The sequence below is a fragment of the Pagrus major genome, chromosome 3, assembly GCF_040436345.1.
Source record: "Pagrus major chromosome 3, Pma_NU_1.0".
Taxonomy (NCBI): domain Eukaryota; kingdom Metazoa; phylum Chordata; class Actinopteri; order Spariformes; family Sparidae; genus Pagrus; species Pagrus major.
Window position 1 is genome coordinate 14865046 of NC_133217.1, and position 14748 is coordinate 14879793.

The window sequence follows — 14748 nt, forward strand, 5'->3', positions numbered from 1 at the left end:
TCATCTAATTAGCAGAGCAGCTGTTTTTCAACTCATCACTGTGTTTAAAAAGTGATAATATACAGGCACACCATGTTTGAGAAAACAATATCTGAGTAAAGCTGGTCAAATGTACCCTCTTTTCTTTCTTTCATGATGTACATAATATATATAATGTATGTTGTTTGTAGACTGGGTTCATTAGGTAGCTCTCCTTTCCCAACATCTCCAAAAGTCAAAAATAACTCTTCAAACACTCAGTGAACACTGACTGCTGAAGGAATAATTTCTTGAAGGATGCTTCTGACCTTTCCGAGGATAAAACCTATGTAAATCTTTAAGATAAACCTCCTTTTAAGAATTAATGAGATTCAAGGTAAGACTAAAAAGTAAAAAAAAGAAAAAGAAAAAAAGGTGCTATTCCTATAGCAGCAGTCTGGATCATACTGTTCACTCAAATCCTTGATAATGACATGAAATTAACTTTGCCTCTGATCTTAAATCATCTTATCTTAAATTATAATAAGAAATGTATGCAGATAAGCAAAGGTTTAATCTCTTTGTGTTTTTCTGTCTATCAGCCAAGATATTAGCTTGAGGAAGGCCAAAGTCATCTGCCTCGGTTTGTCATTGAACTAGACCCACAAGGAACATTGAAATTTATTTTTCAGCCCCTCCAGGCAGTGTTAGTGTATTTAATTAGTAATTAATTTGACTTTATTTTTGGTGTTTTTATTATTAATTTACAACAGCTTAAGCAAGTGCTTCCACCAGCTGTTTAGTGAAGACTAATTCTGTAAAAGGTAAAATACAGTAGCTCATGCAGAAGCCATTTCAACGAGCTTCAGAATATAAAAGCTAGCCAAAATGCTATATTCCTCCTATCCTTAAAAATGTTTAGCTAATTACGGCATTAACTAAAGTAATGTTCAAGTAATATATTATTGTATGTGCAAATATATTAAGGAAAAATGTGACCTTAACAGCATAAACAGCTAGTGTTAGCTGGCTGTACATTAAGCTCAGTTTGTGATGTTGTAACGGAAACCTTAATTGCAACAGGTTATGCTAATTGACATGCTAATGCGCTAACCCCAGAACCCCCACCTGTTCTTGTATTTTTTACTTATTCTTTTAATGTTTAATTGCATCATTCTTAATTTTTACTTTGGGTCATGGGGGCGAAAGTTTTTTTAAATTATTATTAAATATTACCTTTGTTGTATGAAGTCACTGGAGGTCAGCTGTTTACCTTAACTTTGGCTCATTGATTATGTTGTGGCTCAGGGCCGAAACGCTTCTTAATGCTTCAGAATCCATGTAAAGCACATCTTCATGAAGACAGCACACATTGGCAGATAATTTCTGCCAGCAAACCAGAACAACATGGAGTTAAAACATAAACGCAGCCCACCCTGGACCTATAACTAGCCCACCTGAGCCGAGGGCCAGGCAGGTTCACATCACGCTGCCGCCTTCAGGGACAATTGGACATACAACCGTTGAGCCCTCTGGAACACCTCAAACTCCTAAAATTGCCAAAGAATTTACCGGGTGCAAAACTAAACAAAAGAAAAGAGGTTTTCATTACCACATCAAATACCAATTAAATCACATACTCAACGGACACATAGGGAATAAATTACATTTTGTTATTAGTTGTAATCTATACATCAACTTGAATGTCATTCTTTACGCGATGTACGGGAACGCAGCATAATGGTTGAAAGTGTGACTACTTTCTGACATAGTCGCGAGACCACAATTACACACACCATGCGAAGGATGGCGGAGGAGATCCAGCCTGCCAAGGAGCAGAGGTGAGTTTTTCACCTTTACCAACGCTTTTACTTAAGTTATCTTCCATCTGTGGTTAGTTATGTGAGTTTGCATGTTGTTCTTCTTCCGCTTTACGCTGACATTAACCAAACTGTGTTCTTGAACCAGAACTAGCCCCGCGAAACGTCATCTTTCTTAACGGGCTTAGCCGAAAACAATCCAAACCTCCGTCAAAATTGCGCTTTTTTAATGTAAACTGGGTTATTGTCAAATATCCAGTTGTCGTTGAATACCAGTTTAGATGTACCGTTTCATCTGCTTAATTCGGGGCACAAAGTGTTCCCTTGACAGATTGTTATTCTTATAGAATAAAAAATAAAACAACAACTTTATTTAAGTCGTTCACGAAATCGTTGCCATCTTTTTTCTGTTACAAACATTGAATTTGTGTCACCAAACTGTCTGTTGGTGCATTTGATGCAACTGTTATGCCGAATGGTTCCTAGTAGTCTTTGACAGTGTAATAAAAACACGTCAACATGAATTTGACAGTGGCTATTTTAATGGCCATTGGGCATGAAGTTCTCTAAATACTAAAAGAGTAGCCTATCTGGGCTGCACTTTGTTTACTCTTTGCATGCTGTCCAGTTATTACAAAACTGAGATTCAGAGAAGTCTTTTATAGATTGCACACCATCAGCACAGATAGCAGAAATGTCACGAGGTCAAAGTTCAATTCATAGTTTGTCTTTGTCTGCGTTTGCATGTACTTTATGTGTTCTGTCTGCCTGCTTCGGTTGCATGTTCCCTGTCTGAGTCACAGCTCCTGGATACTAAGTTGGCTTCCCTCCTGGTGCCCCACGTCTCCCTCTCAGCTTAAAGATGCGGAAGAAAAAATGCTCAAGAGTAAGTGTGTCTTGAAGAACTGTTGACCCACTTATGAGAGCTTGAGTGTTTTTTTTAAAAATTTCTTATAAAAAGGGGTCAAAAATAGAAGGAGTGCTTATTGAACAAACAAATCATTGTGAAGCAGTCAGGATGAGTCCCATTTTCCCTTCTTTTCCTTTCTCCATCTATCCTTGTCCCATACTTCTCCCCTGTACTGCAGGTGTGAACCGGCCTTTCTCCAGACAGCACGTCCGGATATCCAGCAGCAACTATTTGTGGACCTTAGCTTTTTCCACTCATCCACACTCCGTCCCAGAGCCCCCTGCCCAGTCCAGGCCCCCCCTGGTCCTGCTGCATGGCTTCGGAGGCGGGGTTGCCCTTTGGGCCCAAAACTTGGACTCTCTCTCCAGCAGCGGACCGGTCTACGCTCTAGACCTGCTGGGCTTCGGCAGGAGCAGCCGCCCCCAGTTCGCAAGTGACCCAGAGGGGGCTGAGGAGCAGTTCATGACAGCCCTGGAGGAGTGGAGGGAGAAGGTGGGACTGGAGGAGATGGTGCTGCTGGGACACAACCTCGGAGGATACCTGTCTGCTGCCTACACACTCAAATACCCACACAGGTGCTTTGGTGTGTGTGTGTGTGTGTGTGTGTGTGTGTGTGTGTGTGTTTATTGGTGGGTGAGAGGGCAGAAGCTTCACTTGAACAACTTCCTGCAATAGGGAACTGCCTTTTTTATGTACTCTCTTACACTCAAATAAACAAATAAATGTGTATTTGTAATTTAAATTTAACATTGAATTGTACATTTTTTAAGTAACTGTGCGTGCATGTGTGCAGGGTAAAACACCTGCTGCTGGTGGAGCCATGGGGGTTCCCAGCTCGTCCAGAGAACCCCAACCACAACTCCATCCCAGTGTGGATCAGAGCTATGGGGGCTGTCATGAGCCCCTTTAACCCTCTGGCTGGACTCAGACTGGCTGGACCTCTAGGTCAGCACACACACATATACACACTGCACATTAACACACTCATGGATTCTTCGTTCTATTATTATAGTATTATATTGAGTGTACACATTTAAGCTGTGGCTTGCTAAAAATGATTAGGTTTATCAATTTAAAAACATCAAAATACAGAAAAATTTAAAGCAAACCTTTGATTTAATTAGTGTAGAAAAATAAAAACATGACTGTGATGACTTCACCAGCTCATGCCAGTTGTACTGTTAGATTGTTTTGAAATGGCTTTCCACATTAAAGATACATTCCTGTAAACACTTTTGCTTCCTAATAAAAAAAAGATGTAGCTTCTGGTCCCTGTGGCTCTGCCTTGTCATTGCTTTGATTGTTTTCAGTTGACTGAAAAAGACAAACATGTTGAAGGTTTGTTTTTCCCCATCAGCCACTTTCCATCATCTGCTTTTGAAAGAATTTCTGAACAGTCAGTCTCGCTATGAAACAGAGAAATTGTGTCCTTTTCCTAAATATTTTCTGGTTAAATCTGCATGGCACAAAATATGAAAAATTGGAGAGGTTAGAAGAGGCTGTCATTGTTCCTTTCAGTGGTCTGGAACTAATATCTGGAAGTAAATTTCCTTGTTCTCTGATTTTTGTTTTCACAGGTCCAATGCTGGTCCAGACAATCAGATCAGACTTTAAGCAGAAATACTCTTCTGTTTTTGACGACAACACAGTATCTGACTACATCTACCATCTGAATGCCCAGACTCCAAGGTGAGGAAGCGATATGTACTGATATTCTATTTCTCTCAAAGAACATCATACAATCTCCAACATTATGTCTTTGTGTTTCAGTGGAGAGACGGCCTTCAAGAACATGACCATTCCCTACGGCTGGGCTAAGAGGCCCATGCTGGAGAGGATCGGCCAGGTCCAGGGCGACGTTCCCATTTCCTTCATCTATGGATCACGCTCCAGCATTGACAGTGACTCTGGGTACGCGTTCAAGAAAACCAGACCGGATGTGGAAATCAGGGTAGGTTCTGTCGACTGATTTTATTTGTAACTTCAATTTCATGTTAATTCTTTTCAGTATGTGGTTTAGAAGAAATATCCATGGCAAAATATGATCTCAGTTTGCTTTATTTAAGTGGATCCAAAATTTAAAGGGACAGTTCACACAAAAATCCATAATACATTTATTCATCTCGATTATTTTATTGTGAGTTGCCGAGTCTTGTAGATATCGGCCTTATGTCTCTCGAATTTCGTGTGGGAAGCATTTTCTTTCTGCCGAACTACACCCGCAGCCCGTATCACCACAAGGAAGGAAGCATGCATCTACTCATGGACGTAAACATCAGTGGCGTCCTACTCAGCTGAGCTGTAACGTTAGCTAGCTTATTTAGCTAGCCTCTTGTCCATGAGTGGATTCCTTCTCCGCAGTGACACGGTTGGCAGATGTAGTTTAGTAGAAAGAAAATAGTTCCTACATGAAGCTGCTCACAACAAAGTCTGTGAATTATTTTCAGTAACTGGGTCATGATTTCTAGAAAGAAACCGAGTGCCATCTAGTTACATTATATTCAGAGAGAAGGCAGACATCTCTACGGCTGGTTTCACCAAATCTTGGCAACTCAAAGCAAAACAGTCCAAATGGATAAACAGCAATAAGGGTAAAAGGAGAAATATGTACAGCATTTTTGATTTTTGGGTGACTATCCCTTAAAAATTATGTGGATGCTTAATTTTTAAATGTAATGAATACACTCATTTTGCAAACGCTTTTTCTTACAGAACAGCGTTCTAGCCAATAAATATTCATGAGATAAACCCATGCACACATGTTGGAAGATGAACCCCGACAGCTTCACCTCTAAATGACTCTTCCTGTACGACACTGTGTTTTGTGTTTGTCAGGTGATCAGAGGAGCTGGTCATTACGTTTTCGCTGACCAGCCAGAAGACTTCAACCAGACAGTCCTTCAGATTCTCGCTAGGACAGAGAGGAAAAGTGAAGATTTGGGAACAAAGCAGCGAGAGCTCCCTCATTCAGACGGCACTTAGGAGGGCACAGAGTTTAACTAACCCATAGCTATGACTCAGTCACTACAGTTTAACTGTCACAACAGTTTAACTGTAAGCCTCTTTGTCACACCCTTGACTCTGAAGAGAGACTTATCACTGACGGAGAACACTCTATCAAACACTCCCTAAGGTTGGGGTGAAAGGTCAGATGATGCCACCAGCCTCATGTAAAGATGTTTTGTAAATAAATGCCAGATGCAGTCTGTTTTGCTCACTTAGTTTTCTTTTCAGTCCTTGAGCAACTCTTGTTGATAAAGAGACATCATCTCTCAAGGGAATTTCTTGTTTTGTGTGGAGGTCTAGGCAAAGTACACAAAATGTTCTTTTTCTGACCCCTCACCCGCTCTGTTTGAGATATGAGGGAGAAGTAAATAGGGCAAAGGGCTGATGTGTTTTTCAGGAAACTTCCTCACCTCTCCAGAGAGGCTCTGACAAAAGCCGGCCAGCAGGGGGCAGCACAGCAACAGCCTGCTCACATCACCTCCCCTCTGCTTTGCAGAAGGGTAACAGTGAATCCCACACAAAGTGCCCTCACATGCATATTGAGTTGAGTGACCTACTCAGGAGACCTGGACAGTGATGCTTTAAGAGCAGCATGACACTCAGCTCTCTGCTAAGTCACAACTGCAGTGACAGAATAGGGTCAGAGATGTGTGTTGGACTAAAAATAGGCCTTCTGTTTTGACATGAGTTAAACAACTTGGTCCTGCATGCCTGTGAATATGTAAGTTTGCAAAAATAGCTGGAGCAAAGAAGCCATTGTTTTTCGTTTGTTGTCCTTTTTATGTGACATTTTGTGGAATTGTTAGTTGCACTAATACTCAGATTCATGCCTGCATTTGACCATTTTAATGCTTTTTTCACACTGATTCTCTACTAGGATTGTTGCTATTAGATACGATAAAATACATATTTATTTGAACATTAGAACAATGTAAACATTTTCTAGTAGACACTCAATACAAAAAGAAATGAACATGGAAATGAGCATAATATATGACCGTTTAACTAATCATGTGCTGACTAACGAAGAATCCAGCAAGTTCACCTTTCCCAATACAAATACACTGAAAAAAGTCAACAACAATAGGCAGTAACAACCACAATCCCACTGTACAACCATAACATAGATTAACATTTACATAAGATAATGAGATACAAAAAATATATAGATACAAAGTCTGGCAGGACGTCTGAGGATGATATTCTGTATCTTCATTCTTCTATCTATTCTTTGTTATAGTTCTGTACCTCACTATTTAAAGCAATTGATTGAAATCAAGCACAGGGCAAATCTGATAAAAACAACATGTGAAACGTGTGGTTTTCTCCAATTGTATCCTGATGTGCGATGGAATATTGGTCGAGTTCCCCTTCAAGATAACCTGTGTGGTTTTGGTGGTGCCTATGGAGCAGTTCTTTTATGAGTGGGTCCCTGTTTTGCTAGTGCACATGGGCAATGAAGTGCACCTTCCTGCCCTCAGTTATAAGCTTTTCAACTGACTGATGCCGGTGGCCCATGGTGTGTAAATAAGCTCAGTAATGTGCCAATAAAGGCAAGAACGAAGAAGACTTAGCAATAAAACTTGGATGTAAACACTGCTTTATTTATAATATTCAAACAAAACTGCTTTGGAAATGTATTTGTTAGAACTTTAATACCTGAAGCTTTTTATTTCAAATGAATGTCTCCAACAGCAGGATGGAGAAGGTGAAAGATGCTATTAAAGGCTGCAGTTTAGTCAACTAATGGAGGAGGGAGCTGATCACCTGTAGATATATTATTTTGGCCTTTACCAGCCAACTGTACCTCTGTCTGTCTCTGTCATCTCTGAGACATCGACCCGGCCCACCCGAACTGTCTCCCGGCAACAGGGTAGCCAGGGAGACTGAGCCTTTTGGATCGCCGACCTGCAGGAAGTGATGCTGTGGTTGGACGGGGTAATTATGGGTTGTTTGTTTTCTTGAAGACGCTGGCTGGCTGCTTGTCAAGGCAGCGAGGAACATCCAGCAGGATCTACATGTGCACAGCCTCTCGGGGTTTGAAACGTGCACACACTGTGCCCGAGACTCTGTCCGTAATGCTCGCTGAATAAGCTTGCAGGCTTATTCAACGTGTCTCTGTCACCCACTCAGTCACATGGGCGCAAAATAATTTTCATTAGGAAAAGTGAAACAAGTGAGAGGAGCTTTCATACTGAGTTTGGATGTAATTGAAGCTTGAAGGCCTGAAATAACTGCACATAAAAGGTGTGCGCACACAGGCACACACATTGTTGAATGCTGCTGGCACCCTATCCGTTTATCTTTAATCAGTCCTACCACATACAGAACTGCAGAGCCAAAGCATCAGGAGCTCAGTTTTAAAAGCTAGCAGTGATATCTCTCCATTATTTGCAAGAGCTAACTGATATTTCACTGATGATTCAGACTCATTTTAGGTCCTAAAAAAGTGTAATTGCACCCAATTCAGGAATATAAATCATGATGTGAATGAACATGGAGTGAGTCCTGCAGAAGGCTGTCAAGGACCAGCATCACTCTCTTTTGCCTAACACTATAGGTATCCATCACCTCAGTGCAGAAGCCCCGTACAGTTGTGGTCATTTTTCATGCAACAGTCCACTAGTGTAATGAGATGCATGCATCAAGATCCGGCAGCCCTCCTCCCCTCTCGTCTGGACCAAACAATTATAGCCTGCTTATGAGTGACGGATGATATTTACAGTCCAGAGATGCATTTATACCACAGTTGGCAGCAAGGCTGACATTTGCACAATAAAAAAAGAGACAATATTTCAATGACGTCTGTGCAACACAACTATGCTGTGAACGAAAAAAAGTTGATTTTCTGTTCTACCAGTGATCTGAAAGGTGCAGTCATTTTCCCAGAGCTCCAGAAATTGTCAGTCTTTATGCAGTGAGAGCACTTCACAGCACCTCGCAGCTCTCACATTACACCAAAGGCGTCTGAGCCTAATGATCACAGCATTTTAATTCTGACTGAGTGCATCAGGAAAGACTAACAGAACCAGAGCTGGAGTTTGCCAGCTGGTTGTTTATTCTCTGCAGACACAGCACAGGAAAAGCTGTGGATGTGATGACTTCTCTTCAACCCCGCAGAAGGAATGAAATGGATCCAAAGAGGCATTGAGGCTTTTACATTGAGTCATCTCATCAGTGACATCACCAGGACTGACACTGAAGTGCTACTGATTCATAAAATCTTGCAAAGCGGGTAATTTCTCTCTCTTCACTGAAACTATTGATTCTGCATAACTAAATCTGGTCTGAGACACAGCCTGTCACCAGGCAAACTTCTATGCCTTCCCAACTGTGCGTGTACATTGATTTAAAAGCAGCATCCAAGTATTTACATATAATTCCATTATCATTTATTATTGTTCTGTATATAGATGACTAATTTAATTATCTGTCATTCATGGCGTCATGCTGAAGCTGTAAACATGTTAAACAGAACTTTTTCAATAGGGGACTCATCAAAGACACATGTTGGAAAGATCAAAATATCTTCACTTTAAAGTAGCTATAATCAATATTTCTTAATTATTACATATCACATGAATACCTGAATGTGTAAAAGTATTGACAAAGACAAAGAGAATTATCACCCAACTCGGCAGTTCCCATTTTAGCGTCTTTCAGCTCATTGTTTTGGTTATTGCCCCGCAACTTTACTCTGTGATCAGCATCATTTTCCACATTAGGCATCTGTTTTCATATATAAAGGTCTAAAAACCAACTGTAGCTACCTGCAAATCACCAAATAACAGAGTTAGCAATTAGCTTAGTGGCTAAAGAACCGCATATTCTCCTTAGAAGTAGGTAGAGACCAAAAACAGAACTAAAAGGGAGCGAATATTGGACTACATTCCTCAGACAGCCTCCAAGTGACTCCAAATGAATGCTAATGCTGCTCAGCTGGATGTATACATAAGCAACTGCTGCACCTAAGTTTGCTAAATCAAAGGTAATGATATGTCTCTTTTGTATGCACAGCTTGCTTCCACTGCCCCCGTGTGGCCAACATTATTGCAGATGTTCTCAAATACACTTTTGTGACTGCACTACAACATTCTGTAGAAATTGCCATTTTGTGTAATTTGGTCTGGGACCACTTTTTGTCTTCTCCTCACCCAAGGTGAAATATTTTCTCAGAGTTGGCCATTCTTTATCCAGAGCGACAGCAGACATGATCCAACCATTTTCACAGTCTGACTAACACTCTCCATGACCAGTAAATTGACTTTGGCAAGTAAAAATCAATGAATTGCTCCTTTAAAAACAAGCAATCAGAGTTTATTGTTACCCTCTTGATTAGTTTACCTCATTTGGAAAAAGATCCAGGCTACAACTGCTGATTACTTTAGAAACAAAGAGCCTTCCTGCCAGGATTTCTGCCTTGCGTTTGAGGAGACTCCCTCTGTGTGTTTTAAATTTGGGTAACATCTAAAAGGTGCCTTCTCATATTTAAGATCATTCAAAGCAGGTGTCCCTCAGAACCAACAGGATGTGGCTTTGGAGGAAGTCTGCCATCCCCACTGATGTCCGTGCAACCAGTAACCTGTTTTGTCAATCCAACTTTATTTATGCTCCCCCGGGCTACAATTTGCTTTAGAAGTGAGTACAGTGTTCTAAAAGTGGCTGATTTGATTCATATCTCTGCTTTCATAATGTGAGAAATTCTCATATTCTTAATGCTGCGACTTTAAAAGCTAACCTGCAGTCATCTCTGCCTCTGTGCTGCTTCATGATGTCCTGTTCAGCAGCAGCATTGTAGCTGCCTATTAAAGCTTTGATGCCCAGTCCTCTCCAGCTGCGTCCTGCCTTCTTCACAGTGCAAAGTGTTTTTTGTTTTTTTTCACATCCATTTCCTGGCTTTTGCCCTGCTGCTGTTTGCTCCTTCTATTCCTGGTCACATAATTTGAGTTTCACAGGGTTATTTGTTGTTAAACTGCCCTGGCTCCTGCCTCTCTCAACGTAATGCCTGTAATAACTGTTCTTTTTTGATACCCTCTCTCTCCTGTTTGCCTTTACCCAGTCTGTCACGGCTAATGAAAATTTGCTTTTAATTGACTTGCTGTCCCCCCTCTCTCTCTCTCTCTCTCTCTCTCTCTCTCTCTCTCTCTCTCTCGCTCTCTCTTGCCTGCTCTCTCTGGCAGTCCTTGGTTTCACATTGTGTGAGATGAGCAAACATACTGTTTCAGTAGCGCTCTGAACAAGCCTACAGTGAAATCAAATGTACACACACACACACACAAACAGAGCATCACCGCACACGCTCAATGTCAGATATAAAAAAGAAAATCAGATGGCCAAACAGTGTCTGTGTACTGTGAGACCACCTGCATGTCTGCAAATGTGTGTGTGTCGATGTGTGTCAGTGTGTGGTGTTGCTTGGGCATAGTCACAAAGAAACAAAGTTTTAAAATAACGGAGGAGTGTGTCTCGGCAGGCTGTATTTAGAGGTGTGGGATCCGTCTGTCTCGCTGACTGTGTGTTTGTGTGAGTGTGTGTGTTCGTGGGAGCTTTGTTCCTTGAAGCAGTTTTATCAGCAGCTCTACTGACAGCCTGGTGGCAGGAGTTCAGCCTTAACATTCAGCTCCACCAACGGTCAGATTAAATGCTCTGCTGACAGACAGTCAGCAGGGCTGAAGGCCGCAGAGAGCCCACACAATGTAAAACCAGGAAGACAGACACAATTTACATAATTCTCAGGAACCAAGTGCATTAATGACTGACTGAAATAATCAATCATAGTGTCCTTACACAACCAGAAGAGAAAGAGCACAGTGATTCTCAGAAGGAAGGACAAAGTTCAATTGCTGGACTGATATCAAGTGTTAAAGATAGAGACGACTCATGTGAACTTCTCCCTTCAGTGTTGGACAGCTAGGTTATACTTCTTAACTGATATCATTTACAGCCACTATATGTAGACATCTTGTGTTTTTAATGGCATAAGATTTTATATGCATAGAAAATTAGTATATGATTGTGAAAATGAGTGCAGTCTATAATATTTACATTTATTCTACAGCTCAACAATGTCAGACAGTTGTGGTAACCTAAATACATTCAAAAGCAGCTGTTGTCAGGAGACACATAGACATATTTAAATGGGGACCATTTACCGCTGACAACACGCTCAGGGTGAGAAGCACAGATTTAAAATAGAACTAGCTGGTGAACGCAAAGATAGCACCTATTCAGTCCAATGAGAATAGCTGGCCCGGTGCATACCAAGGATGTTATATTTTTGGCATATGCCAAAAAAAGTTTCTGGCTTCCGGGTTTACTTCCTGGTTATGCAGCCCACTGAATGTGTGCAGTACAGTTTCCTCTGCTGGCTCCACCTGTGAGTTCCTGCCCAGTACATGGACACAATGGATTTTTAAATCACTTTTCTTGGGTTGAGTCAGTTTTTTACAAATATAAAAACCTACATAGATCAAAAATTTATAATAGAAAGAGTCATAATTGCCTTTGTTTGCCTGTCAATAATTTACAGACGTCTCTTTTATAATGCTTGATCAAATGCTCTATGGGGAAAATGATTTTTAGGCTGCAGGGTACTTTTTTGCTGCAATAATTAATATTTCACTTCTTCCTGATTGATCCGCAACTGAAAAGTAGAAGGATGGTGAAATCTGGAGGGACATCGGGCCATATTTCAAGGTAGAACAACATATTTGATATCCCATTTGCTTCTATTAGATAACAGCTAACATTAGCATTGCATCACCTTCAAGATAACATTACTGTGTTATCTAGTGCTACAAGATAAGATAGAAAATACCCACCTATCAATACACATTATGGACACATTTATGTAAGGTTGGAAGTGAAACGCACTGGATGTAATCAAACGGTAATGTTAGCTAGGAAATGGTTGAATGCTAACGTTAGATAATGAGTTATCAAGTATGCTGTTTTAATTTTTAAAAAAATGTCCAATTTCCCTGCAAATATTCACCATCCATCATCTTTTTAGTTGCTGATCAATTGGGAAATGGTGAAATGAAAACAATTTGTCAGATTGCATACATCTAGAGGATTTGCAACCCATAACCTTGGAGGTTTATGGCATTTCTTGAGGTTCACTGCTGAAGCTCATTGGTATGCTCACCTATGGGGGGCTAGGCTAATCAATGTTTAGGCTACCTGCATTCATTAATATTTTGCCAAGAAAACAAAGCACAGCTGACTAAATGTAGACAGAATATGAGAAAAGGCCAGGGGTCACGTGAAGAGTAGAAATATCATCCAATGTTAGCCGTTTTTAGTTAATTGTTTTGGTTCTAGGGCCAACACATTAACTGTATAATTGAGTCTCAGACGTTAGCTTGAATCTCCAGCAAGCAAGCTAGAACATATTTTTGTGAGTTGTGGCGAGCAAACTAGCACTAGGAGTGAAAATTTGACTTATATTTGTTAAATTGTCAGAAACTCCAACTTAGGTGAATGCTAAGGTTCCTCAGACAGCTGGATGGCTGTTAGCTAACATGTTAGCATTTTTCTAGCTGGGGTCATGGCTGTGTCAACTAGTTTTGACATTCTTCTGCCCCTAGTGGCAAAAGCTAACGCAGCTTTAATTACAATTTGGTAGTACTTCCTTTTACTACTACTGCTGTTATATTTTTAAAGCTTTTTTCTTCACTTTGTTAATTAGTTTTTTTATGTTTGGAAAAAGAAACATGAAATATACAAAAAGTACTTTGTCAAGGAACCAAGATAAAGTGCGATAGTTGTGCCCCTTCATATAAAGCAGCCAGACACAAACAAACAAAAAAATATAGAAGAAACAAACAGCTTCAAAACTCTTACTGTATCTCTGATTGTGTTTAAAAGAGGGAGAAGTCTATAGTTTTTTTTAGATACCAATTGAAGTAAAAACAGTTTTTCATCAGTACAAATGTCAGTGAAGGGTTCATATTAACAGGCTGCTCTGTTTAAGCATACTGACCTGCCAGAACCAGATAATCTGTCTGCCTCTGCGAGCAAGCGTAGTGTCTGTGTATGGTGTTTCCCTGCCAGTCTGCCAGATTGATCCCCTGCATAACACACAGCAGCATCTACTTTAAAAGCCACAGAAACTAATTTGAACTCGCAGGGTTGCCTACACCTTGGCATATCCAATGAAAGTATTAAACTAACATGTGCAGAGAGAGGAAGAGTGATCAGGTGGCAGTGATGTCTCTCTGCTGTGAGAGGATTGTGGGTAGATGATCTGATTCCAGCACGTGCCTCGGCGCACACATGACATCCTCACTCTGACACACTATCCTCAGTGGTCCATCCATTCACTTTTTCAAACCCACATGACAACCTTGTCACCTGCTCATTTGCATGTGTGTTTGTGTGTGTTATCCGATGTGGCTTATGTGCCCCAGCTTGTTTGTGTGTATTACATCATTTGTGTGTGTGTGTGCATGTAAGCCTGTGGGGTCACACGGGTTTATGCGTCGACCACGGCTCATCTGATCTGATCTGATTTCCTCCCAGCCGGCTGATGTGGAACAGTAGGCCAGATGTTGCAGAGATTACAACTCCCTGCAGTGTTTTGGGAGGGGAAGCTTCGAGACCATTCAGGAAAATAAACACAATGAGAGAATTTGTAGTGCACATTCTGCTCTGTCCAGCGTCCTCCATGGAAACAATAGCAATAGCAAGCAAAAACTCAACTTATCATTTTATTGGTAACATAACACAGGCTCTGAAATGACGCCGGTCTTTATCTCTGGCACTCCATGCTAAACCGTTTAGCATGTTTGTTAGCTGGTAAGCTCACAATTATATGTGAAGCTAAAGTTGAATGATGCTCAAAAGAGTCCAGCTGCACATGCAACATCTCCTGACCTTTAATCTGTGGTACGGGTTAAGCTCCAAATATGTTGGATCCTTCATTTTCCATAATGCCAGTGTCTTCGTAAGGCCCTCCCAGTCTGGCCTTTCAAATTCAGTGCCTCAGTTTGCAACACAGGCTTTCTTGTGAAATTGTGTTTGGGTTCAAACCTGCAATGAGACAACCCTGAT

The 14748-nt window shown here is 40.9% G+C and overlaps 1 protein-coding gene across 2 annotated transcripts; it reads left to right on the forward strand.

Annotated features, from left to right (window-relative positions):
- Window positions 1-1714: 1714 nt before the first annotated feature.
- On the forward strand, window positions 1715-5894 carry LOC140993688 (1-acylglycerol-3-phosphate O-acyltransferase ABHD5-like). Of its 2 annotated transcripts, XM_073463197.1 has the most exons (7): window positions 1715-1799; window positions 2582-2664; window positions 2867-3263; window positions 3482-3633; window positions 4266-4377; window positions 4459-4639; window positions 5524-5894. In XM_073463197.1, exons 1-7 carry the CDS (start codon window positions 1756-1758, stop codon window positions 5668-5670), a joined length of 1116 nt encoding a protein of 371 aa, XP_073319298.1. In that variant the 5' UTR covers window positions 1715-1755; the 3' UTR covers window positions 5671-5894. The 2 variants fall into 2 exon arrangements, with proteins under 2 accessions (XP_073319298.1, XP_073319297.1); XM_073463196.1 differs by lacking the exon at window positions 1715-1799 and having other exon boundaries at window positions 1814-2664.
- Window positions 5895-14748: the final 8854 nt, after the last annotated feature.